The sequence below is a fragment of the Budorcas taxicolor genome, chromosome 18 (genome assembly GCF_023091745.1).
Source record: "Budorcas taxicolor isolate Tak-1 chromosome 18, Takin1.1, whole genome shotgun sequence".
Taxonomy (NCBI): Eukaryota; Metazoa; Chordata; class Mammalia; order Artiodactyla; family Bovidae; genus Budorcas; species Budorcas taxicolor.
This window is the reverse complement of record NC_068927.1, coordinates 53,017,340-53,040,431: the sequence shown is the minus strand read 5'-3', so window position 1 is coordinate 53,040,431 and position 23,092 is coordinate 53,017,340. Positions and strand designations below refer to the sequence as shown.

The following is a 23,092-nucleotide window of genomic DNA, read 5'->3' as shown; positions in this document are numbered from 1 at the left end:
GATGTGTGTCTGTGTGTTGGTGTGGGGAGGGTAGCCAGCCAGCCAGCCATGGAGGGGATCCTGTTGCGGTAGGCTCCCGGCTTCCTGAAAAAATCGACTCAAGATTGCTGGCCTCTTGCTTTCCAGGCTTCAGTTAGGGCGCTGAGGATGGCGAATTTCTGCTGGGGACCAATCCTGCAGGTCAAGCCGGTTGCTAGGAAAGCCTGGTGTGAAAGTGACTGGGAGGAGGGGCGAGAGAGCCGTTTGGCCAGAGCCAGGCGGGAAAAGCTCGTTGCTAGGGAACTCGGCGCCTCTCGGCGCTCTCCGGGGAGACGCACTAGGCATGCGCAGTGGTGACGTAACCGCCGGCGCGCCGCGGTTTGAAAGGCCCGAGCCTCGTGCGCTTGCGCAGTGAAGGCCGCACGGGGCGCACCCCCTGTGAGCTCCCCAAAGTCAGACTTTCGTGCATCTTTTGGGTCGGGCGAAGCCCTCTCGACGTTGACATGCCGGAGATCCGCCTCCGCCATGTGGTGTCCTGCAGTAGCCAGGACTCGGTGAGGGACTGGCGTGGGGGAGGGTGGAAGAAGTGAAGGAATTCGTCAGCGGGCTCTGGAACTTTTGGAGTCTCAGAGGTGTTGAAAAATAATCCGTATGCGGGGTGCCAAGAAAGAGCTTGGGGTTCTTACGAATTGCAGTTTGGGAGACAGATTCCGTTGAACGGAGTGTTGGCAGCGGGAATCAGGCGCTTATGAGGACAGAGGTCGCAGGTTATTACAGTCGTGTGGAGAGAATTCTAATTGATTGTGATACACGGAAAGAAATATTTGGCTTTAAAGAAGACGCTGTTCTGAGTTACCGGAGGGTAAGGGTCTGATAAGTACCTTGAGTTTCTGGCACATATTCTGGATGCCTGTGTGAATACAATATGTGGTCAAAAGGCCAGATTCCACTGTAGCTGCGGCCCGCTTGGTCAGAATTCCTCCGTAGCCCCCCAATCAATCTTTGAGAACACTTTTAGCAATGCGGACTTCATTTTGGTTTTCCTTTCACAAAGGGGACTTTGTGTAATTCTAGGAGGGTCATGGGAGAATTTCTGGGAGGCCATAGGGAATTTTGGAGAGATGTGGGATAGAGAAATTTGCCGAGAAAAAGTAGGGTGCTTTGCTTCCTGGGAAGGAGCAGTGGTGAATTTCTAGGGGAAAATGTTGGAGGGGACTCCAGGCAGAGTGTGGAGGGATTTATTATTTTAACACTAGAAGGTTTTGTATTGGGGTATAGACAGATAACAATGTTGGGATAGTTTCAGGTGAACAGCAAAGGGACTCAGACATGCATATCCATGTCTCCATTCTTCCTCAAACCCCAGAGTGTGGGGGGATTGATAAGGAAACTGAAACCTGGGTGATGTCAGATGGCTTGAGAGAACTCTCAGACTAATATGAGAGCTGGGGACATAGCCCTCACCTCTGAACCCTAACATTTCCTTTTCTACTCTTCTCTCCAGACCTACTGTGCAGAAAACCTTCTCAAGGCAGACACTTACCGTAAATGGCGAGCAGCCAAGGCGGGTGAGAAGACCATCTCTGTGGTGCTCCAGGTGATTCTGCCAGCTGCCACCTCCTCCCCCGCCATCTTTTTTTTTCCCCTCTCTGCTGGGTGGCATGTGGGATATTAGTTCTCTGACCATGAATGGAACTGGAGCCCCTTGCTCTGGAAGCTCAGAGTCTTAACCTCTGGGCCCCCAGAGAAGTCCCCCTCCCTCCATCTCCTTAATAGAAATCTGTAGGTCCAGGGTCCACACTCTACTCTGGAGTTAACTGGCAGTGAGCTGAGGCACTTTCTCTTTGGTCCCCACCACCTCACCTGGACAATGAGCAGTGTGGTCCCTGTGCCCTTAGCAGAGGAGAGAGGTGATGCAAAGACTAGGCCAGGAATGAATTCGTGTGTGGTCCAGGTAGGTTGCTGCTCTTTTCAGAGCCTTATCATCCTCATTTGGGAGAGAGTAAACCATTGCCACGCATTCTGCCTTCTGAAGGCCCTGGGCTTAGGACTGGAAGGTGTCTCATATCTAAGCCAATCAACCTCATTTTAAAGATGGAGAAACTGAGGCCTAGGAAGGGCCAAAGTGAAGTGGCCAGTCTTAGTGACCATTGTGGAATGCAGAGTGCTGTGGTACATGCTTGGTGAAGTTGGAGGCAGCAAAGGGAAAAGGGCAGTTTGACCCAGGATGGTGACAGACTTCCCAACAGGCTGTTCCCATCAGGCACAAGGAACTGGTGGGAGAAGCGAGCTAGTGAGTTCCCAGGGCTGCCTGGGTGTTACCCTGCGTGATCTGGCTCTCCAGGGAGTCGAATGGTGGTGGAGCTGTTATCACCCCTCATGCATGGCGGTGCTGCGAGTTGAACCCAGTGTGGGTGCTCTAGCCATCTCTTTCTTCTTTCTTTGTGTCTATATGTTGACTTAACTTTTTTTTTTACATTGATTCATATTTGGCTGCATTGGGTCTTAGTTGCAGCATGTGGGATCTAGTTACCTGGCCAGTGTTGGGAACCTGGGCACCCTGCACTGGGAGCATGGAGTTGTAGCTCATGGATCTCCTGAGAAGTCTCTGTCTGTTTTATTTTTAATTTTTGGCCACACCAGATGACACTTTGGGGCGTTAGTTCCTCAGCCAGGGATTGAACCTGCCCCCAGCCCCCTGCCCCATTGGCGGCACGGATTCTTAACCACTGGACCACCAGGGAAGTCCTCCACTTCTGGATTTTGGCCACATTCATCCGTCCAATGTAAGGGTGTTTGGGGAGGGATGCTGGGGCAAGGCCTGCCGGATTGTGTTAAATTTATTATTGTCTGTCTTACCCAGTGGTTCTTAAATGTTTTGTTTCATAGACCTTTTTGCAAATTAGAGAGAAGCTAAGAATTCTTCTCCCAGGAATTATACACAAAGTCTCAGGATTTTGTGAATGATTTTTGAACTTTTACTGTTTCATAGTTCCCTAAGGTAGTATAGTCAGAATAATGAGAGCTAAGAGTTTATTCACAGTTACAACTGTTTGGGAATAGCCTGGTGGGCCAGTGGTTAGGATTCCACTCCATGCCACGAGGCCCAGGTTTAATGCCCAACTTGGGAAAATGCCCCCCACCTCAGAAAAAAAAAAGCCCTGCCAGTTACCATTCTGAATGCCTCCTATGGGTTAGTTCATTGAATCCTCATAAAAATCCCAGCACCTCACTATTACTGTCCCCTGTGTGATGCAGAAACGAGGCCCAGAGCGAGCAGACATTGCCTAGAGGCAGTATTCCCAGCTGAGAGAGAGGTGCAGGTGGCTGACAGGTCAGCCTCAGGTGGAACTCAAGGGCCATCTCCCGCTCTCACTCTCCCTGTGACCTCAGGCAATGGTTCCATGTCTCAGAAGCTGTCTTCTCACCTGTCCATGGAGGATAATGTGCTGGGCGCCCAGGGTCACCGTGACAATCCGGTGACAGTGTTTGCAGAAGTGCCGTGTCAGCACGCAGGTGTGTGTGTAAAGCGGGGACTCACGTGTGTGTTACTGGATGGTCTTGCTGGGCTCTTTTATGATCTGGGGCATCCTGTTTAATTCTGCACCGCTGTTGGAGTGGGGCCAAGAACGACCGGAAGTGGGGAGTGAGAGAGCCAGAGGAGCCAGCGGAGGCTCAGGCTTCTCTGGCCTGGGAGACTGACGGGGACATGGCAACTGTCAGGAAATCACAGGACTTAGAGCGGGGGGCCAGCTGGTTGGGATGCCAGCTTTGCCGTGGGACACACGAGGAACAGTTTCCAAGGGACCGGTAGGGATTGGGCCTGGAGCCGGAGACAGAGCTGTAGGAGTTGTCAGCACAGAGACAGGCCCTGGAGACTTGAGATTAGGTGGATTCATTTGTTCCTTCCTGCATCGCAGCACCTTCTGTAGGCCCAGTGCTGTTGCAGGCACACAGTGCCGCAGACATCACAAGACAAACATATGTGACCTGTGGAGACTTGATATTTGCAAGGAAAGACTGACAGACCAATAAGTCAAACGTATGTCAGATGACGAGTGCTGGGGAGGATATTACACAGTCAGGAGGAAGGAGGAGTGTCTCCAGTGGGAGAGGAGGCAGGGGCAAGGAGTGTTTTGACTTTAAAAATAGATACATTCATTTATTTATTTGGCTGAGTTGGGTCTTAGTGGTGGCGTGCAGTGTCCTTTAGTTGTGGGATGTGGGATCTAGTTCCCTGACCAGGGATAGAACTTGGGTCCCCTCTCTTGGGAATGTGGAGCCTCAGCCCCTGGACCACCAAGGAAGTCCCAAGATGTTGAGGTTTTACCAGAAGGATTGAAATTGTGGAGTTGGAGAGTACTGGTGGCGTGTAGTCTGGCAGTTGGTCTGAGTTTCTGTGCCAGGCATTACCTGTGTGTGACACGTGAGCCATTGATTTTCCTGCCTGCATCTGGGTTTCCCCATCTGTAAGGCTGGGGGAGTTAACAGACCCTTCCTCCCAGTGTGGTGGTGAGGATTCAGTGATGCCCAGCCCAGGAAGAGCTTTGCTCAGCGTGGTAGACAGAATAGCAGCCCCTAAAGGTGTCACAGCCTTCGCTGGTGACTCAGTGGTGAAGAATCTGCCTGCTGATGCAGGAAACAGGTTCCATCCCTGGGTCGGGAAGATCCCCTGGAGAAGGAAAGAGCAACCCGCTCCAGTATTCTTGCCAGGAATGTTGCATGGACAGAGCAGCCCAGTGGGCTCCAGTCCCTGGGGTGGCAAAGAGCTGGACATGACTGGCCAGCTGAGTGCGCACACACACACAAGTTGTCTGCATCCTAATCCCCAGAGCCTGTGCATGTGTCCTTTACGTGGAGAAGGGGACTTTGTGAGGATTTTAAAAATACTTACTTACCTGGCGGCACTGAGTCTTAGCTGGGGCATGCGGGATCTTCCTTCTTCGTTGTGGTGTGCGCAGTCCTTTAGCTGGAGCATGTGAACTCTTAGCGGCAGCCTGTGGGATCAGGTTCCCCGACCAGGGTTCAAATCCAAGCCCTCTGCGTTGGGAGGGCAGAGTCTTAGCCACTGCACCACCAGGGAAGTCCCTGTAAGGATCTCGAGGAGGGGAGATGGGCCTGGATGATTTGGGGGGAAACAGTGTCATCACAAGGGTCCTTATCAGGGAAGGAGGGCGACTGGAGAACCAGAGAGGAGCTGTGGGCATGGAAGCAGAGGCTGGAGCGGTGCCACTGCTGGCTCTGGAGCTGGAGGAAGGGGCCGCCGCCCAGGAGGGCAGGGGGCTCTCGAAGCTGCAGACAAGATGAGGGAACGATTCTCCCCCAGAACGTCTAGAAGGAACGCAGCCCAGCTGTCGCTGGCTTTAGCCCAGCCTCGTGACCTCTGGGAAGTTACACAGCTGCTTCCTGTCTCAATGGCTCGCCTGTGAAGTGGAGATAAAGATAGTCCCCGGCTCCCAGAGGTGTCGGTGGTCTTACAGGAGTTACAGGTCTGCCGCACTCTTTACACTTGGGCGCCGCCACAGTGGCTGTGCGTTGCCATGGTTAGCATTCTGTGTCCCGTCAGCTCCTTTCAGAAGTGCAGAGCATGAGGATACTGCGGCTCAGAGAGGTTTTATGTCACCCAGGGCTGCACAGCTTGGCACTGGCAGGGCTGGATTTGGACTTGGGCTGGTTTCCTCACAAGCCCAGGCTCCTTCCTCCGCTGTGGGGACCTTCTTGTCTGTAGCAGTGTGCCAGCAGAGTCTCCAGGCCACCTCCCAGCCGGGAGGTGACATTGCAAATTGGGCCATCAGATGTTCCAGGCTGTGTGGGGTGGCGGACTAGAAACCTTTGGGGGTCACAGTCACTTGTCATTCTGTGAGCCAAATCAAACAACCCCAGAAACTTTCCAGGTGGTCCAGTGGTTAAGAATCCTTCTTGCGATACAGGGGCTTCAGGTGTGATCCCTAGTCAGGGATCTGAGATCCCACGTGCCTGGGGTAACTAAGCTCAGTCATCCAAACAAAGGATCCTGCAACGAAGATCCCCAGTGTCGCAACTGAGACCCGAGTTAGCCAGATAAATAAATCATCATAATAAAAGCCCCAGGATGGAAAGTAGGAGATTGCTTTAGCCCCCGCAGCTGCCTACCACCCCCGCATGACTTTCTACGTTTACGTCAGAGACTTTGGGGGAAGACTTCCTGCGGCCAGTTCTTATTTTTGGCCGTGCTGGGTCCTCGTTGCTTTAGCGTGGGCTTCCTCTAGTTGCGTCGAGCAGGGGCCACCTCTGATTGCAGTTGTGGGCTTCTCAGTGCAGTGGCTTCTGTTCCGCAGCACGGGACACAGGCTTCCGTAGTTACGGCACGTGGGTCAGTAGTTGCAGCTCAAAGGCTCTAGAGCACAGGCTCAGCAGTTCTGGCTCGTGGGCTTAGTTGCTCGGTGGCATGTGGAATCTTCCCGAACCAGGGGTCAAACCCCTGTCCCCTGCACTGGCAGGCGGACTCTTATCCCCCGAGCCACCAGGGAAATTCAGCTCTTTCCTTCTTTCAACAAATAATCATCGAGTGGTAACTAATAACACTTCCTGACTGGTAGCCACAGGGTGCCTGCTGCATGTCATGCCCTGTGAACGTGGTATTTATGTGCATTATCCTACATAGGGTGATCATCCCCACTTTACAGATGAGGAAACTGAGGCTCCAAGAGCTGAGCTGACAAGGCCCTGTAGCTAGGGAGTGGCAGAGATGGGACTCAAACCCAGAGTCCGTGGTGAGCCAAACCAGACCAGGCCCCTACCCTCAGGGAGCATCCATGGGATCCTGTGTGATTGCGGGCAGGTGTGCCTTTTGTCTGCATAGCGCCGCCAAGGAGAGCTCCGTGGTTAGAGCGCCGGGTTAGAAGCCAGTCAGGCAGAGTCTGGTGGAGCCGGGAACGTGGGTGCCGGGGCGTAGGCGATCGGTCAGTGTCTGTTTTCCAACTCTGACTCCACATCCTGTGCGGTGTACAGGGGACACGGTGGCAGCCTGCCGCCCTGCCCGCTCTGTTACCGAGTTCACTTGGCAACGAGACGAGGTGGCCCGGATGGGGGTCGTCTGCCTTCTGAGGTCCCACAAGGAAGCCAGGTGGGGCACAGGGCAGAGCAGCACTGACCTGGGCCTTGCCTCCCCTGCAGTTGGAGAAGGAGGAACAGATCCACAGCGTGGACATCGGGAATGACGGCTCGGCCTTCGTGGAGGTGCTGGTGGGCAGCTCGGCCGGAGGGGCCGGGGAGCAGGACTATGAGGTGAGCTGGGCCCCCTGCTGATCCCTGCCCAGATGCCCCCATTGCCGCCCCAGGGTTTCCTAGCCCCTGGGCCACCTCAGCCCTTCAGAGGAGCCCAGGGCTCGAAGAGATGAAGAGCTGACCCAGGTGATAAGCTGTGTGCCGAAACAGCATCACAGTTGCAGAAAGGACAGAAGGCACCTCTGTGTTTTACGACTCGGGCGTCTTAGTGGCTCAGCTGGTAAAGAATCTGCCTGCAATGCAGGAGGCCCAGGTTCAGTCCCTGGGTTGAGAAGATCCCCTGGAGGAGGGCATGGCAGCCCACTCCAGTATTCTTGGGCTTCCCAGGGGGCTCAGTGGTAAAGAGTATGTCTGCAATGCAGGAGACCCAGGTTCAATTCCTGGGTCGAGAAGATCCCCTGGAGAAGGGAATGGCAACCCACTCCAGTATTGGGCTTCCCAGGGGGCTCAGTGGTAAAGAATCTGCCTGCAATGCAGGAGACCCAGGTTAAATCCCTGGATTGGGAAGATACCCTGGAGGAGGGCATGGCAACCCACTCCAGTATTCCTGCCTGGAGAATCCCATGGACAGAGGAGCCTGGCGGGTTACAGTCCATGGGGTCGCAGAGAGTCGGACAGGACCGAGCAACTAACACTTTGCCTTTCCCTGCTTGAGAGCAAAACTGCTTTTATCTGGTCCCAGAACTTCAAGATGTCCCGGAAAATTGACATTCCAAATTGCTTGGGGCGCCTCTGTGAGCTATTTGATTTGTGACAGATGTGTATGAGTCTCTTGCTGTAATACAAATATTTTAAATGTTGACCCAATCCGTTTTTTAAAAACCAGTTGAATTAATGCAAGCAGGACTGGGGAGATCATAGTGAGCCAGCTGGTGAGTCAGCCAAATGTTTTGGTGAAAAATAAACATATTGTGGAAAAGAGTTTATAATTTTAAGTGAATGAATCTGTTTTCTACAAGAAATGGTTTTTTCCTCACAGTGAGAAATTGTTTTTAATTGAGGTATATTTTACGTGTAGTAAAACGCACAGGTCATCGTTCTGACAGTTGCGCATACCTGGGTAACCATCCCCCAGATCGAGGCATAAAACACTGGACTTCCCTGGTGTTCAGTTGTTCAGGCTCTGCCTTCCAATGCGGAAGTCCTGGGTTCGATCCCTGGTAGGGGAACTAAGGCCCCACATACTTTAGAGTGTGGCCCCAAAAAAAGGAAAAAAAATGACATAGAGCATCACTGGCCTCCCTGCAAGCTCCCTCATGTCACTTGGGGTCACCCTCAGCTCAGGCCAGCACTACCCCTTTTCTGTCACTACAGACTAGTTTTGCCTTTCCTAGAATTACATATAAATGGTGTTACAGTATGCGGTTTTCAGCGTGTGTGTGGCTGTGTGTGTGGCTGGCTTCTTTTACTCTACACTGGGTTTTGAGGGTCTAACATACTGTGTGTGCGTTAGCGGTCTGTTCCACCTTGTTGCTAGGAAGCTTCACTGGAAGTGGAGATCTCAACGTGTTCCTCCATTCTCTTGTTGACGGGCCTCTGGACTGTTGCCACTTTTCGGTGGCTGTTTTTGTCCGCACCTCGAGGCTTTCAGGATCTTAGTTCTCCAAGGAGGGATTGAACGCAGACCCCAGCAGTCAAAGTGCAAGGGAGTGAAAGTGCAAAGTCCTCTCAACACTAGAGTGCCAGGGAACTCCCCGCCGCTTTTTGATTATTATGAACACAACTGCTGAGAACCTTCTTGTACAAGCCTCTGTATAGAGATCTCTTTGGGGTAAATACTTAAAAGAGTTGAATTGCAGTGTCTTCAGGTAGATCTCTGTTTTAACCTTTTTAGAAAAGCAAAAGTGAAGTCGCTCAGTTGTGTCCGACTCTTTGTGACCCCATGGACGGTAGCCTACCAGGCTCCGCAGTCCATTGGATTTTCCAGGCAAGAATACTGGAGTGGGCTGCCATTTCCTTCTCCAGGGGATCTTCCCGACCCAAGAATCGAAGCCAGTCTCCTGCATTGCAGACAGACACTTTACCGTCTGAGCCACCAGGGAAGCCCAAACTAGAGTTTCTAGTATTGTGGTGGTTTAGTCACTAAAGTCTTGTCTGAACTCTTGCTACCCTATGGACTGTAGCCTGCTAGGTTCCTCTGTCCATGGGATTTTCCAGGCAAGAATACTGGAGTGGGTTGCCATTTCCTTCTCCAGCCTGATTAGAAATGGATAGTTTTCCAGAGTGGATTATTCCATTTTACATTCCCTTCAGCAGTATATGAGCTCCACACCGTTATTATACTTGATGTTGCCAGTCTTTATTTATTTCGCTGGGCCAGGTCTTCAGTTCAGTTCAGTTCAGTTGCTCAGTCGTGTCTGACTCTTTGCAACCCCATGAATTGTAGCACGCCAGGCCTCCCTGTCCATCACCAACTCCCAGAGTTCACTCATGTCCATCGAGTCAGTGATGCCATCCAGCCATCTCATCCTCGGTTGTCCCCTTCTCCTCCTGCCCCCAATCCCTCCCAGCATCAGAGTCTTTTCCAATGAGTCAACTCTTCACATGACATGCCCAAAGTACTGGAGTTTCAGCTTTAACATCATTCCTTCCAAAGAAATCCCAGGGCTGATCTCCTTCAGAATGGACTGGTTGGATCTCCTTGCAGTCCAAGGGACTCTCAAGAGTCTTCTCCAACACCACAGTTCAAAAGCATCAATTCTTCGGCACTCAGCTTTCTTCACAGTCCAACTCTCACATCCATACATGACCACTGGAAAAACCATAGCCTTGACTAGACGGACCTTAGTCGGCAAAGTAATGTCTCTGCTTTTCAATATGCTGTCTAGGTTGGTCATAACTTTTCTTCCAAGGAGTAGGCGTCTTTTAATTTCATGGCTGCAGTCACCATCTGTAGTGATTTTGGACCCCCAAAAATAAAGTCTGACCCCCTGTTTCCACTGTTTCCCCATCTATTTCCCATGAAGTCATGGGACCAGATGCCATGATCTCTGTTTTCTGAATGTTGAGCTTTAAGCCAGCTTTTTCATTCTCCTCTTTCACTTTCATCAGGAGGCTTTTTAGTTCACTTTCTGCCATAAGGGTGGTGTCATCTGCATATCTGAAGTTATTGATATTTCTCCTGGCAATCTTGATTCCAGCTTGTGCTTCTTCCAGCCCAGCATTTCTCATGATGTACTCTGCATATAAGTTAAATAAGCAGGGTGAAATATAGAGCTTTGACATACTCCTTTTCCTATTTCGAACCAGTCTGATGTTCCATGTCCAGTTCTAACTGTTGCTTCCTGACCTGCATATAGGTTTCTCAAGAGGCAGGTCAGGTGGTCTGGTATGCCCATCTCTTTCATAATTTTCCACAGTTGATTGTGATCCACACAGTCAAAGGCTTTGGCATAGTCAATAAAGCAGAAATAGATGTGTTTCTGGAACTCTCTTGCTTTTTCCATGATCCAGCGGATGTTGGCAATTTGATCTCTGGTTCCTCTGCCTTTTCTAAAACCAGCTTGAACATCTGGAAGTTCACAGTTCACGTATTGCTGAAGCCTGGCTTGGAGAATTTTGAGCATTACTTTACTAGCATGTGAGATGAGTGCAATTGTGCGGTAGTTTGAGCATTCTTTGGCATTGCCTTTCTTTGGGATTGGAATGAAAACTGACCTTTTCCAGTCCTGTGGCCACTGCGGAGTTTTCCAAATTTGCTGGCATATTGAGTGCAGCACTTTCACAGTATCATCTTTCAGGATTTGAAATAGCTCCACTGGAATTCCATCACCTCCACTAGCTTTGTTCGTAGTAATGGTTTCTAAGGCCCACTTGACTTCACATTCCAGGATGTCTGGCTCTAGGTGAGTGATCACACCATTGTGATTATCTGGGTCATGAAGATCTTTTTTGTACAGTTCTTCCGTGTATTCTTGCCACCTCTTCTTAATATCTTCTGCTTCTGTTAGATCCATACCATTTCTGTCCTTTATCGAGCCCATCTTTGCATGAAATGTTCCCTTGGTATCTCTAATTTTCTTAAAGAGATCTCTAGTCTTTCCCATTCTGTTCTTTTCCTCTATTTCTTTGCATTGATCACTGAAGAAGGCTTTCTTATCTCTTCTTGGTATTCTTTGGAACTCTGCATTCAGATGCTTATATCTTTCCTTTTCTCCTTTGCTTTTCACTTCTCTTCTTTTCACAGCTATTTGTAAGGCCTCCCCAGACAGCCATATTGCTTTTTTGCTTTTCTTTTCCATGGGGATGGTCTTGATCCCTGTCTCCTGTACAATGTCATGAACCTCAGTCCATAGTACATCAGGCACTCTCAGTCCATAGTACATCAGGCACTCTATCTATCAGATCTGGTCCCTTAAATCTATTTCTCACTTCCACTGTATAATCATAAGGGATTTGATTTAGGTCATACCTGAATGGTCTAGTGGTTTTCCCTACTTTCTTCAATTCAAGTCTGAATTTGGCAATAAGGGGTTCATGGTCTGAGCCACAGTCAGCTCCCAGTCATATGCGGCATGCAGGATCTAGTTCCTTGACCAGGGATCAAACCCAGGCTCCTCGCATTGGAAGTGCAGAGTCCTAGCCACTGGATCACCAGTGAGGGCCTGCCAGTCTTTTAAATGAATATGTGTGTTGAATTTTATCAAGTACGTTTTCCATCATAGAAGGTGCATTCCAACCAATGAGGTTTTCCTTGAACACACATTCTTATTCTACAGGTTCTAGGGGATTCCCTGGTGGTCCAGTGGTTAGGATAGGAGGGCATGGCAACCCACTCCAGTATTCTTGCCTGGAGAGTCCCGTGGATGGACAGAGGAGACTTGAAGGCTACAGTCCATAGGATCACGGAAGAGTCGGACATGACTGAAGTCCCTTAGCTAGCATGCACACACGGCGGTCCAGTGTTTACGACGCCACTGTCATTGCCAGGAGCCCAGATTCAATCAGTCTCTGGTTGGGGAACTAAAATCCCACAGGTGGTGCAGTGTGACGAAAAATAATAATAATAAAATGAAGGTTTCATAAGTTGCGAAAAGGCAAATTGATGGCACATTATGTTTTAAAGAGTTTATTTAAGCAGACAACTTGAATCCAAAACTAGGTAGCCAAAACTGAAAAATGATTAGAGGTGCTTTGTGGGTGGGCTAGGACAGAGGTGTTTAGAGAGAAACAGGAAAGCAGAGCAGAGCAGTTATTTAATGGACTAGAGTTTGAACTTTTTTTTAACTAATGTTTTTTTTAGAGTATAGTTGCTTTACAATGTTGTGTTAGCTTAGTTGCCACTGGGCAGCAAAGTGAATCAGCTGCGTGTACACACATGTCCTCTCACTCCTGGGTTTCCTCCCCATTTAGGTCAGCACAGAGCCCGGAGTGCAGCGCCCCGGGCTGTACAGCAGGTTCTCATCAGCCATCTCTGCCTGACAGGGTGTCAGGAGTATATGCGTGTTAGTTCCAGTGTCCCACTCCATCCCACCTCCCTGGACCTGAAACGATTTTCTTACTTGGGAAAATCGAGGGACTCGGCTGTGCCTGAATAGTTGATTTTATTTTCTTAGATTGGAGTTCATCAACTCTTGCTTAAATTTTGATTGATTTACTGAAGCTACCTAAGGCTTTAGAGTACCCAGTCTAATGGCCTCCTTGTTTAAAATTTTACATAAAATCAACCATCTTTGGGGCAATTAAAAAAAAAGTTGTCTCTTCTTCTTGGCAAACAGATTCAGATCAAAATTCCACTTTTTAATTATGAGAAGAGCCAGTGCATTTTTTGCTAAAACTGTATCTAATCTGGCATGTGGATCTTTATTGTGAACCTCTTATCTACCTAGAAAAGTAGAATGGTCAGCTCAGGGCTTTATGTCTGCAGAGTCTGGAAACCTATATATCAATAGTCTCCCATTCCCTTGAGGTTTTTGGTTTTTTTAATTTTATAATTTATTCATCAGTTTTGGTGGCACTGTGTCTTCATCGCTGTGCGTGGGCTTTCTCTAGTTGCACCGAGTGGGGTTTACTCTACTGGTGCACGGGCTCAGTAATTGCGCTCCTGGGGCTCAGTTGCCCTGAGACGTGTGAATCTTCCCAGACCTGGGATCGAAACCATGACCCCTGCACTGGCAGGTAGGTTCTTAACCACTGGACCACCAGGGAAGGTGCACACTTACTTGTGTGTTGTGTGTTTGATAATATCAATTTGTTGTTGTTCAGCTGCTAAGTCCTGTCTGTCTCTTTGTAATCCCATGGGCTGCAGCCCACCAGGCTCCCCTGTCCTTCACTGTCTCCCAGAGTTTGCTCAAACTCATGTCCATTGAGTAGGTGATACCATCCAACCATCTCATCCTCTGTCGCTTCCTTCTCCTGCCCTCAATCTTTCCCAGCAGGGTCTCTTCCAATGAGTCAGCTCTTCCCATCAGCTGGCCAAAGTATTGGAGCTTCACCTTCAGCCTCAGTCCTTCCAGTGAGTAGTCAGGGTTGGTTTCCTTTAGGACTGACTGGTTTGATTTCCTTGCTGTCCAAGGGACTCTCAAGAGTCTTCTCCAGCACCACAATTTGAAAGCATCAGTTCTTTGGCTGAGTGCCTTCTTTTTGGTCCAATGCTCACATTCATTAATGACTACTGGAAAAACCATAGCTTTCACTATACAGACCTTTGTCAGCAAAGTGATGTCTCTGCTTTTGAATACGATGTGTGGGTTTGTCATAGCTTTTCTTTCAAGGAGCAAGTGTCTTTTAGTTTCATGGCTTCAGTCACCGTCCACAGTGATTTTGGAGCCCAAGAAAATACAGTCTGTCCCTCTTTCCGGATTTCCCCATCAATGTATGCACTCCTTGTGTGTCTGAGTCTGCAGTGTGTGGTTTTTGCTGACCTTAAATCATGGCAGCCTATTTCCTCATGCCTAATGGTGTGTGTGTATGTGTATGTGTGTGTGTTAATTCCACTCTTGGGTAATATATAGGTGGAAGTTCTATGAGGGCCTGGTTTGAAGTACATTCCTCCAAAGAGGATTTGCTCCAGCCAGCACCAGGTGATACTACATACATGGGACCACTTACATTTTCAACTTGGGTTTTCCCATTCCGATAACTAGTGTGGACTTTTGCTCCAAATCCTTGAGAGTAGAGATCTCAGGCAAGAATACTGTAGTGGGTTGCCATTCTGTTCTCCAGGGCGTCTTCCCGACCTGGGGATTGAACCTAGGCCTCCTACATTGCAGGCAGATTCTTTACCTCAGAGCTACCAGGGAAACCCATCTGGGGATAGGAGTCTCTAAAGATAATTTTTCATCTTTTCTCTGCTGGGAGAGAGCTCTGGCCAGAGCTAAGGGCTCCCACTGACTCTCCCCACCAGACATGTTTCTCCCTAATTTACTCATGGAAGGAAGGTCCAGCTCTCTGCACAGGGGTGTCTCCTGAGATGCCTTTCTTCCTGAGTTGGAGCTCACGCTTTGAACTCCCCGTTCTCCCTGCTTACATCATGTTGTTGTTCAGTCACTAAGGCCCGTCTCTTTTCAACCCTATGGACTGCAGCACGCCAGGCTTCCCTGTCCTTCACTGTCTCCCAGAGATTGCTCAAACTCTCGTCCATTGAGTTGGTGATGCCATCCAACCATCTCATCCTCTGTCACCCACTTCTCCACTTGCCCTCAGTCTTTCCCAGCATCAAGGTCTTTTCCACTGAGTTGGCGGTTTCTATCAAGTGGCCAAAGTATTCCTGCCGCGTAGAACCCTTTGATTCAGTCAGGCTCTGTGTCCCCTGAAGTCGGTAACAAGGCAGACACCAACATCAGTGCCACCCACTGTATCAGTCAGGGTCCCAGCCGGAGGCTGAAATCACACCAATTAGTTTAACAGAGAGAATTAATGTAAATAATTAGAGAGAATTAATGTAAAGAATTAGTAACTAAGTATTGAACTAAAGAGGACAGAAGACGCAGGTAGAACACAGAAGCACCTGCTGGGAGCAGCCACCACCCTTAGGGCTGGAGGAACAAAAGGAAGAGGTTGGAATTGTTGAAATGTGGGTGTTGAAGCTAGGAGGTGAACCCCTGGGGCTGAAACTCAGATCCTAAGGAGGGGGTGATCCGCAGCTGATTCTGGTCTTAGCCTGAGAACGTGCGGTGAGGCTAGTTCTGCAGGTCCTGGGACACTGCAAACTGGATCCGCCTGCGCAACTCCCCGCACCGCCCCCTACTTCCTCTTTGGAAGAACTGCTGCCCAAGCGGCAGCAAAGCACACCTAAGATGTTGCCGACCTGATCTGCAACAATCCGCCTCCCTTCTCCAGCCTTGCAGCCTCTCTCTCTAGCTCCCCCTGCTGGCGGAGCCTGACAAGGAGCAGCTGGCAATTAGAAATGTCCCCAGCATCCCAGAGCTGAGCCACCAGTGTGGAATTTTATATATATATATATATATAAAAGTTTTAAAAATTTTTTCTTCTTTTTTATTTTTTCCATTATATTCCTTTATTATTTTATTTATTTGCTTTTTTATTTTTCAAAGATGGGTCTGAACTGAGAAACAGTCAAAAAATTTTTTAATTAATTAATTTATTTATTCGGCTGTGCCAGGTCTTAGTCGAGACACACTAAGATCTTCAATCTTCATTACAGTATGTGGGATCCAGTTCCCTGACCAGGGATCGAACCCAGGCCCCCTGCATTGGGAATGCAGTCTTAGCCTCTGGGCTGCCAGGGAAGTCCAGAGACAGTCAATTAACAGTGGGTGTGTCTCCCCTATCTCTTTGGTTTCTGGGCTGTTCCTTCGGGCCCTAACACTTCCCTTCTGCTCACTCAGTCGTGAATTTCTGAAAAGTAATTGTAAATATCCTCTGCTGGGAGCCCACCGATCTGGGAGGGTTCCCAAGGCTGTGCAGCCCTCTGCATGTCCAGATATGGAAGACTCTGGAAGAATTTAGAGAAGGGTGGTTCAGGTCTGGGAGTAGAAGGATCCCTCTGGGCCCTGTGTCAGGGAAGGACTGACAGGACACCCAGGAAGAAGAGAAGCGTCTAGAAGCCTTGAGGAGCGCTGAGGTAGAGCTGGATCTGGAGAACCCTTAGACTCTGCTCAGGCCCCTGCGCTCTTCCAGTCCCTAGGAGGCGTCACTGCCACCAGCCAGGCCTGGACCTTAGCCACTCTGCCTTTCCCCAGGTCCTTCTGGTCACCTCGTCTTTCATGTCCCCTGCCGAGAGTCGCAGTGGCTCAAACTCCAACCGCGTTCGTATCTTTGGGCCTGACAAGCTGGTCCGGGCAGCAGCAGAGAAGCGCTGGGACCGAGTCAAAATTGTCTGCAGCCAGCCCTACAGCAAGGTACCCAGGGTGGGAGCGGGGTCCTTGGTCCCGCGCCACGGGAGAGGCGAGAGGCTGATATTGAGTCCCCGAGGGCTGGGAGGGCCGGACAGTCCGCCTCCCCGGGGAATTACAAGGAGGCTAGGCCCCTGCATTCTCTGAAATTGGTTTTCCGTCCTTCCCATATAGGAATCTTGGTTTCCTGGAGGGAGATTGGGAAGGGTGACCTGCAGGATCTCACGGGAATTGGGAGGGGGATCTGCTGACTTGTGGGAGATGTGTGGCTTCTTACAGCGGGGCCTCAGAGTTAGTATCATGAGATCTGGAATCAGAACACTGGTTTAAAGCCTGGCTGCTGCACTCCTTAGCTCTGTGATCTCGGGCTGGTGACTTCACCTTTCTGGCCATCCTGGGACCCAGGTTCCTTCCATCTCATGGTTCCGCATCCACCTAGCAGAGGAGGAAAGAGCCGGGAGCATTTCTGAGTCACGGAAGTGGCACACGGCCCCCCTTCGCATTCCACGGGCAGAAAATTGGCAGGCAGAGTGGATTTGCCTAGACCCTGCAGCCTTTGCCAGTTGCTCTGAGGCTCAAGGGCTGAGCACATAAAGGGCTTTGTGCCGAGCCTGACCCCAAGTTAGGGCTCAGTGACAGCGTGTGGTTATTATTCTTGTCATGATCAACCGGGCAGCTCCCCAGATGTGTGTATCCATTGGAGGGAAAGAGTCAGGAAGGGGTTTCTCTAAACGAAAGGGATGGGGCCAAGCCTTTGTCCTTGGCCAGACTCCCTGATTCCCACCTCTCCTCTCCCAGGATGCCCCCTATGGCCTGAGTTTTGTACGGTTTCACAGCCCCCCAGACAAAGACGAGGCCGAGGCCTCATCCCAGGTAAGCTCTGCCTGCCCCTGCCCTTGCCCCGAGCCTTCTCCCCACCTCTTCACCCTCACCTGCCAACAGCCCTCCCACTGCACTGACCTTGTGGGACTTTAGAAGGTGACCAAGCTCGGCCAGTTCCGTGTGAAGGAGGAGGATGAAAGTGCCAGCTCCCTGAAACCCGGGGCTCTCTTCTTCAGTCGTATCAACAAGACACCCCCAGGTGAGGACAGAAAGCCTGGGTCCTGAGCAAGTAAAGGCTGGGGGCCTGGATCCTGGGCCTGAGGGAGTGGGGGCTGGGGCCTGGACCCCTGGGTCACTGCTGGGTCTTGGGAACAACACTTTGTGACCCATGGATAGAAAGGAGCCTGAAGGCCTGAGGGTCCAGCCCCCTCATCCTGGATCCACTCTCCCCCTCTGCAGTGGCAGCCAGTGACCCGGCAGGACCCAGCTATGCAGCGGCCACGCTGCAGGCCTCCAGTGCCGCCTCCAGTGCCGCCTCCCCAGCCGCCAAGGCAGCAGGCAGCACCTTCAAGGTGAGATCACCAGACCCTGGGGGGGCAGAAAAGGAGGAGAGGAGCTGGAGGCCTCAGCACAACCCACCCCCTCAGCCTCAGGAGTCCCCCAAAGGCAAGAGGAAGCTGGATTTGAACCAAGAAGAAAAGAAGACCCCCAGCAAACCATCAGCTCAGCCCTCAGTACCTGCCCTCAAAAGACCCAAATGTGAGCAAACTGGATTCCTTGTTCCCACAGAGGGTCCAGGGGTGGAGGGGCAGGGATCCTGGGTCTGAGGGAAGAGGGCCTGGGGGTCTGAACTCCTGGGTCTGAGAGAGGAGGGGCTGGGGAGCCTGAACTCCTGGTTCTGAGACAGGAGAGGTGGGCGTGTAGCCCTACATTTTCTAATTGAATCCACTGTCTTGGCTTCCCCAGTGCCAGCTCCCCCCCGTACCCCAGCCACTCCCCCCACCCCTGCCCCAGCACGAGGGGCGGCACCAGAGAAGCTCCGAGGAGAAGGCGCTGAGCCCAAGGCCCCCCGCGCAGGCCCGCAGGAGCTGGGGAAGATCCTCCAGGGTGTGGTGGTGGTGCTGAGTGGCTTCCAGAACCCCTTCCGCTCGGAGCTCCGGGACAAGGCCCTCGAGCTGGGGGCCAAGTATCGACCGGACTGGACTCCAGACAGCACGCACCTCATGTAGGCCGGCGTCCCCTCCCTCACTCCCCGCTGCGCCTTCTCCGACTTCTTCCACCTGCTCCGTCTTGCTCGCTCTCTGTCACCTCGCCTCTCCGTATCCTCTGCCTCTCGTTCCCTTTCTTTTCCTCCCTCCGCCCTTCTGTCTCTCTCCCATGCCCCTTGTCTCTTTGCCTTTGCCGCTCAGTCCGCCCTCCGTTCTGCTCCCCACCAGCTGCGCCTTTGCCAACACCCCCAAGTACAGCCAGGTCCTTGGGCTCGGAGGCCGAATCGTGCGCAAAGAGTGGGTGCTGGACTGTCACCGCATGCGGCGGCGGCTGCCCTCGCGGAGGTGAGGCCTCTCTGCACACGTGTGCTTTACACATGCACACCCCACCCCGACCCTGCCCCTCATCCCCGTGCCGGGCAGCGCCAGGGATCTGGGGAGAAATCAGGCTGTGGCCTGCCAGCTCGGGAGTCAGCCGACTTCCCAGAGGAGGAGGGGCAGGGCTGGGAGATGGGGAGGAGAGGGAGGGTGTCCCCAGGGGTCCCAGGAGGGCTCTGGGAAGTCTGCTTAGCAAAGGAAAAGGCTGCAGGATGGAGAAACAGCGTTCACAAAGGCTCAGGGCGGAGAATGAAGTGTTGCGACCTGTTGACATTCATTCGTCTGAAACCCCTGTGTGGTGTCAGGCTGGGCTGCCCACCGCTGGGCCCCAGACATCAGTCCCTCCTTTCGAGAGCCTCTGACTTTGATGAGGGGCCAGACTTATTGTGAAATACTTTGGAGGAGGGCCCACAGGGAGAACTGCAGTGAGCCAGGGTTCTTCAAGGAGAAGAGGTTCGCCAGGCTGAGCGGAGGCAGAGGAGCCGAGGCTGGCTCAGCCTGGTGTCTGTTGGGAGGCGGGCCTCCTTTAGCAGTCTGAGCCCCTGGACCACTGGGGAAGGCCCCCAGCACTTTAAGCCTTCTGAGTTTTCCCACGAGCCCTGGTTCTACGGTGAGAGTGACTTTCCCGAAAAGGGCGTCACCAGGTTAGAAGCAACCATATCACGTGCGGAAGGGTCTTAACGTGGGGGCCAGGGCAGCATCCCCAGCAGGTTCACTCGCTTCTGCTGCGTACGCACTCTGCCCTGTCTTTTGGGGCCACTTGATTCATCTCTCTGGGCCTCCATTTCCTCTTCTGTAAAACGGGGCTGAAAATAGCACCCGCCTCAGGATTCAGCGACTCTGAACCTGTCAAGTGTTCACAGCAGTGCCTGGCACGTAGGAAATTTGCTTTCGAGATTTTTCCCTTGATCAGTAGGCATTCTCCTAATGAGAAACTGACTTTGATGCTTGCCGGAGAGAATTATTTCTGATTTTTTTTGTTTGTTTGTTTCTGAAATGGGGTGGTGTTTGTTTTGTTTGTTTGTTTCCCCTGGAGGGGAAGCCAGGGATTGCTGTGGTCTATGGTGTGGGTGGCTGAAGGTCCACGGGGCCCTTCTGGAGCTGGGAGAAGGGGTAGACCAGGAGGGAGACCACGTCTGTACCCTGAGGATTTATTTATTGATAGTAAATGCAAGCGCCTGCTGCTTCTTAAGCCCCCTCCCCACCTCCCCTGGAGGATGCGTCTGCTGTTGGTCTGAGGCCCGATCCCTCCTCCAGGTACCTCATGGCTGGGTCAGGCTCGAGCAGCGAGGACGAGGGGGGCTCTCACAGCGGCAGCAGTGGGAATGAAGCCCCCAAGGCTCCCCGAAAGGTCCATGCCCCCTGCCCGCCACGGGGGAGGGTGGAGTCGGGGGGACATGGTACCCCAAACTCCCTACTCCTGTCTCCTGCGGGCACACATTCACACCCTCATTGCCCCTTCCCTCCTCCCTGACCCACCCTCCCTCCTCAGCGCCCCCAGACCAAAGCCAAGCCCCCTCAGGCAGCAGGACCTAGCTCACCCCAGAGACCCCCAACCCCAGAAGAGACCAAACCAGCCTCACCAGGGGCCCAGGAAGATAATGACGACACTGAGGCGGAGCAGTCAGGTCAGAGTCTGAGGGAAGAGCGGCTGAAGACCCAGACTCCCTCATCTAAAAGGGGAAGGAGTTCCAAGTCTGAGCTCCTGGGTCCAGCGAGATGGGGCTGGATCCTAGACAGTGGACCTAGGGGGTGGAGGGAGGCTGCCCCCTCACCCCCAACTGGATCTGGGGAGCGATTGGGTTGGGGGTTGAGACACCCCACCTATGCTCAGGTGTGAGGCTGGGAGGTAGGGGCCTCGAGCTGACTAAGTGTCTGCTCACAGAAGGACGGGACAACGGGGCAGAAGACTCTGGGGACACCGAGGACGAGCTGAGAAGGTAGGGTGGGGCTGGGTGGCTAGGGTGGCCCCAGCCTTGGGTGGAGGGGAAGCCGGTCTGCACACTCCTTCCCCACCCTTCTTGGCCTCTCCAGGGTGGCCGAGCAGAAGGAAGAAAGGCAGCCCCCTGGTCAGGAGGAGAATGGCGAGGACCCGTACGCAGGATCCACAGATGAGAACACGGACCACGAGGGCCCCCCGGAGTCTCCCGACCTGCCAATTCCCGAGCTCCCAGGTGGGAACCCCTCCCTCCTAATGTGGGGTTTGCCCTGTCACTTGTCTAAGGTGACTTGCCCCAGGCCCCCCCGGATGGCCGCTGCCCACTCTGACTTGTCTCCCAGGCTCCTCACCCTCCTCCCTGACCTTTGCCACCTCTGTATCCTCTCAGGCCTGTTCCCTTCCTGTCAGCATCCTTGCCTGTCCCGTCCTGACTTCCGCTGTGACCACCTCCCTCACAGCCCAGCCCCCTGCCAGACCCCGTTTAGCTTTTCACCCCCTGACGACGGGGGCCTCCCACTCCCTCGGCTTCGAGACCGACCCGGGGGCTTTAAGAATCTGCAGGTACCCCAGCTACACCCCCGGGTTCAGCTTTGTCGGTGGAGGTGGGGCTCAGGGAATACAGCTGCGCCGATCTCCGTTGGGACCCGCCTTGCTATCCATCACCCCAGACATGGGGGCAGGCGTCAGAGCCTCTTCTGGTCAAGAATGAAAGGAGAGGGACTCCCCGGGTGGTCCAGTGGTTAAGATTCCAGGCTCCCTGTGCAGGGGGCTCAGGTTTGATCCCTGGTCAAGGAGCTAAGATCCCACCTGTGGCGTGGCGCAGCCGAAAGAGAATGAAAGGCGAGCTGGACCAGTCAGAGGCTCTGAGTGGAGGCGAGGGTCTGTGGTCTCCGGAAAAAGCTATTTCCACCCGGTTCCTCACAAGTGATGGGCAGGAACATACTCTGATCCTCCAGAGCCCCAAATGTGACCTTGGCAACTTAACAGAAAATCATGTTAAACTGGAACAAAGAGCCACCCTGAAGGTCAGCGCCAGAGAAGGCACTGGTTAAAAGGAGTGGGCTAGCCAGTGGAGGAAGTGGCAGGATGTGAAGTTTCCAGCCCAGACCAAGTGAAGGAACTGTGCCTTCCTTCTTGTCCAGCCGCTGTGCCTGCCTTCTTGTCCAGTCTGCGAATGTCCCGTGGCTCCTGGCTGGCACCCCGGGACTCCAGGGGTTCATGTTGGCTCTCCCCGCCTCATCTCTCCCCTGCAGACTTCTTCCAGGGCAAACGCTTCTTCCTTTACGGGGAGTTCCCAGGAGACGAGCGGCGGACACTCAGCCGCTATGTCACAGCCTTCAACGGGTCAGTCTCCAGGGGCAGGAGGTGGGGGTGGAAGGTCATGGGGAGGATGGAGAAGGGATGTACCCTGAGGGTCGAGACAGGCTGTGGAGCTCCGTGCCAGCCCTGCTAACTGTGCTAGGGCCCTGGACGCATAGCTTCCCACACCACACCCCGAAACTCCCCGTCCCCGACCCTTTCACCCCCCACTTCCTCTTCTCTAAAATGAGGCTCCTCACCGCCCTTCTGAAAGGATTGGTGCTGGCAGGAGCTGGCTGTTTCATGGATACGGCGAGCCTGGCACGTGGGAGTGGGGGGCCCACGGGTGGCCCACAGGGGACGTGGGTGGGGGTGAAGAGAGTACGGCCTCTGAGGGTGCTTGGGGAGGAGGGCGTCAAGAGACGGGGCGCCAATTCTCCGCCTCTTCGCATCCCCCGCCAGGGAGCTTGAGGACTACATGAGTGAGCGGGTCCAGTTTGTGATCACCGCGCAGGAGTGGGACCCCAGCTTTGAGGAGGTGAGTCCTGGAGGGGCAGGAGAGGGAGGCCCAGCCTGCCCCAGCACATCCCCCAGCCCCTCCTGGCTCATGTTCCTGCCCGTACCCTTCCCACTGCCCCCCGCCCCTTGCAGGCCCTGACGGACAACCCCTCCCTGGTGTTCGTCCGCCCCCGCTGGATCTACAGTTGCAATGAGAAGCAGAAGTTACTTCCCCACCAGCTCTACGGGGTGGTGCCCCAGGCGTGAAATGTGTGTGGACACACATGGACGCATACACACACGTGCACGCATACACACACCCACACGAGTTTAATAAAGGAGACTTGGCTTGGAGCAGCTGCCCCTCCTGCTCGCGTCTCTGAGAACCCCCAGCAGGCTCCCTGCCT

The 23,092-nt window shown here is 52.8% G+C and overlaps 1 protein-coding gene across 3 annotated transcripts; it reads left to right on the top strand.

The window, feature by feature from the left end:
* Positions 1 to 377: 377 nt before the first annotated feature.
* On the top strand, positions 378 to 23,032 carry XRCC1 (X-ray repair cross complementing 1). Of its 3 annotated transcripts, none has more exons than XM_052656046.1 (17): positions 378 to 533; positions 1,484 to 1,576; positions 7,135 to 7,245; positions 16,389 to 16,547; positions 17,340 to 17,414; positions 17,517 to 17,622; positions 17,823 to 17,935; positions 18,011 to 18,122; positions 18,330 to 18,588; positions 18,800 to 18,916; positions 20,207 to 20,300; positions 20,451 to 20,577; positions 20,835 to 20,889; positions 20,984 to 21,123; positions 22,142 to 22,232; positions 22,650 to 22,725; positions 22,839 to 23,032. In XM_052656046.1, the coding sequence occupies exons 1-17, from the start codon at positions 483 to 485 to the stop codon at positions 22,950 to 22,952; spliced, it is 1,893 nt and encodes a 630-aa protein (XP_052512006.1). In that variant the 5' UTR covers positions 378 to 482; the 3' UTR covers positions 22,953 to 23,032. The 3 variants fall into 3 exon arrangements, with proteins under 3 accessions (XP_052512006.1, XP_052512003.1, XP_052512002.1); XM_052656043.1 differs by having other exon boundaries at positions 20,442 to 20,577; positions 20,838 to 20,889; XM_052656042.1 differs by having other exon boundaries at positions 20,442 to 20,577.
* The last annotated feature ends 60 nt before the right edge of the window (positions 23,033 to 23,092 follow it).

Coding starts and splice junctions, on each gene's coding strand:
- XRCC1 (XM_052656042.1), top strand. CDS start 483: ATGCCGGAGATCCGCCTCCGCCATGTGGTGTCCTGCAGTAGCCAGGAC. Junction 20,890..20,983: donor ACCGAGGACGAGCTGAGAAG/GTAGGGTGGGGC, acceptor TGGCCTCTCCAG/GGTGGCCGAGCAGAAGGAAG. Junction 22,726..22,838: donor GGGACCCCAGCTTTGAGGAG/GTGAGTCCTGGA, acceptor CGCCCCTTGCAG/GCCCTGACGGACAACCCCTC.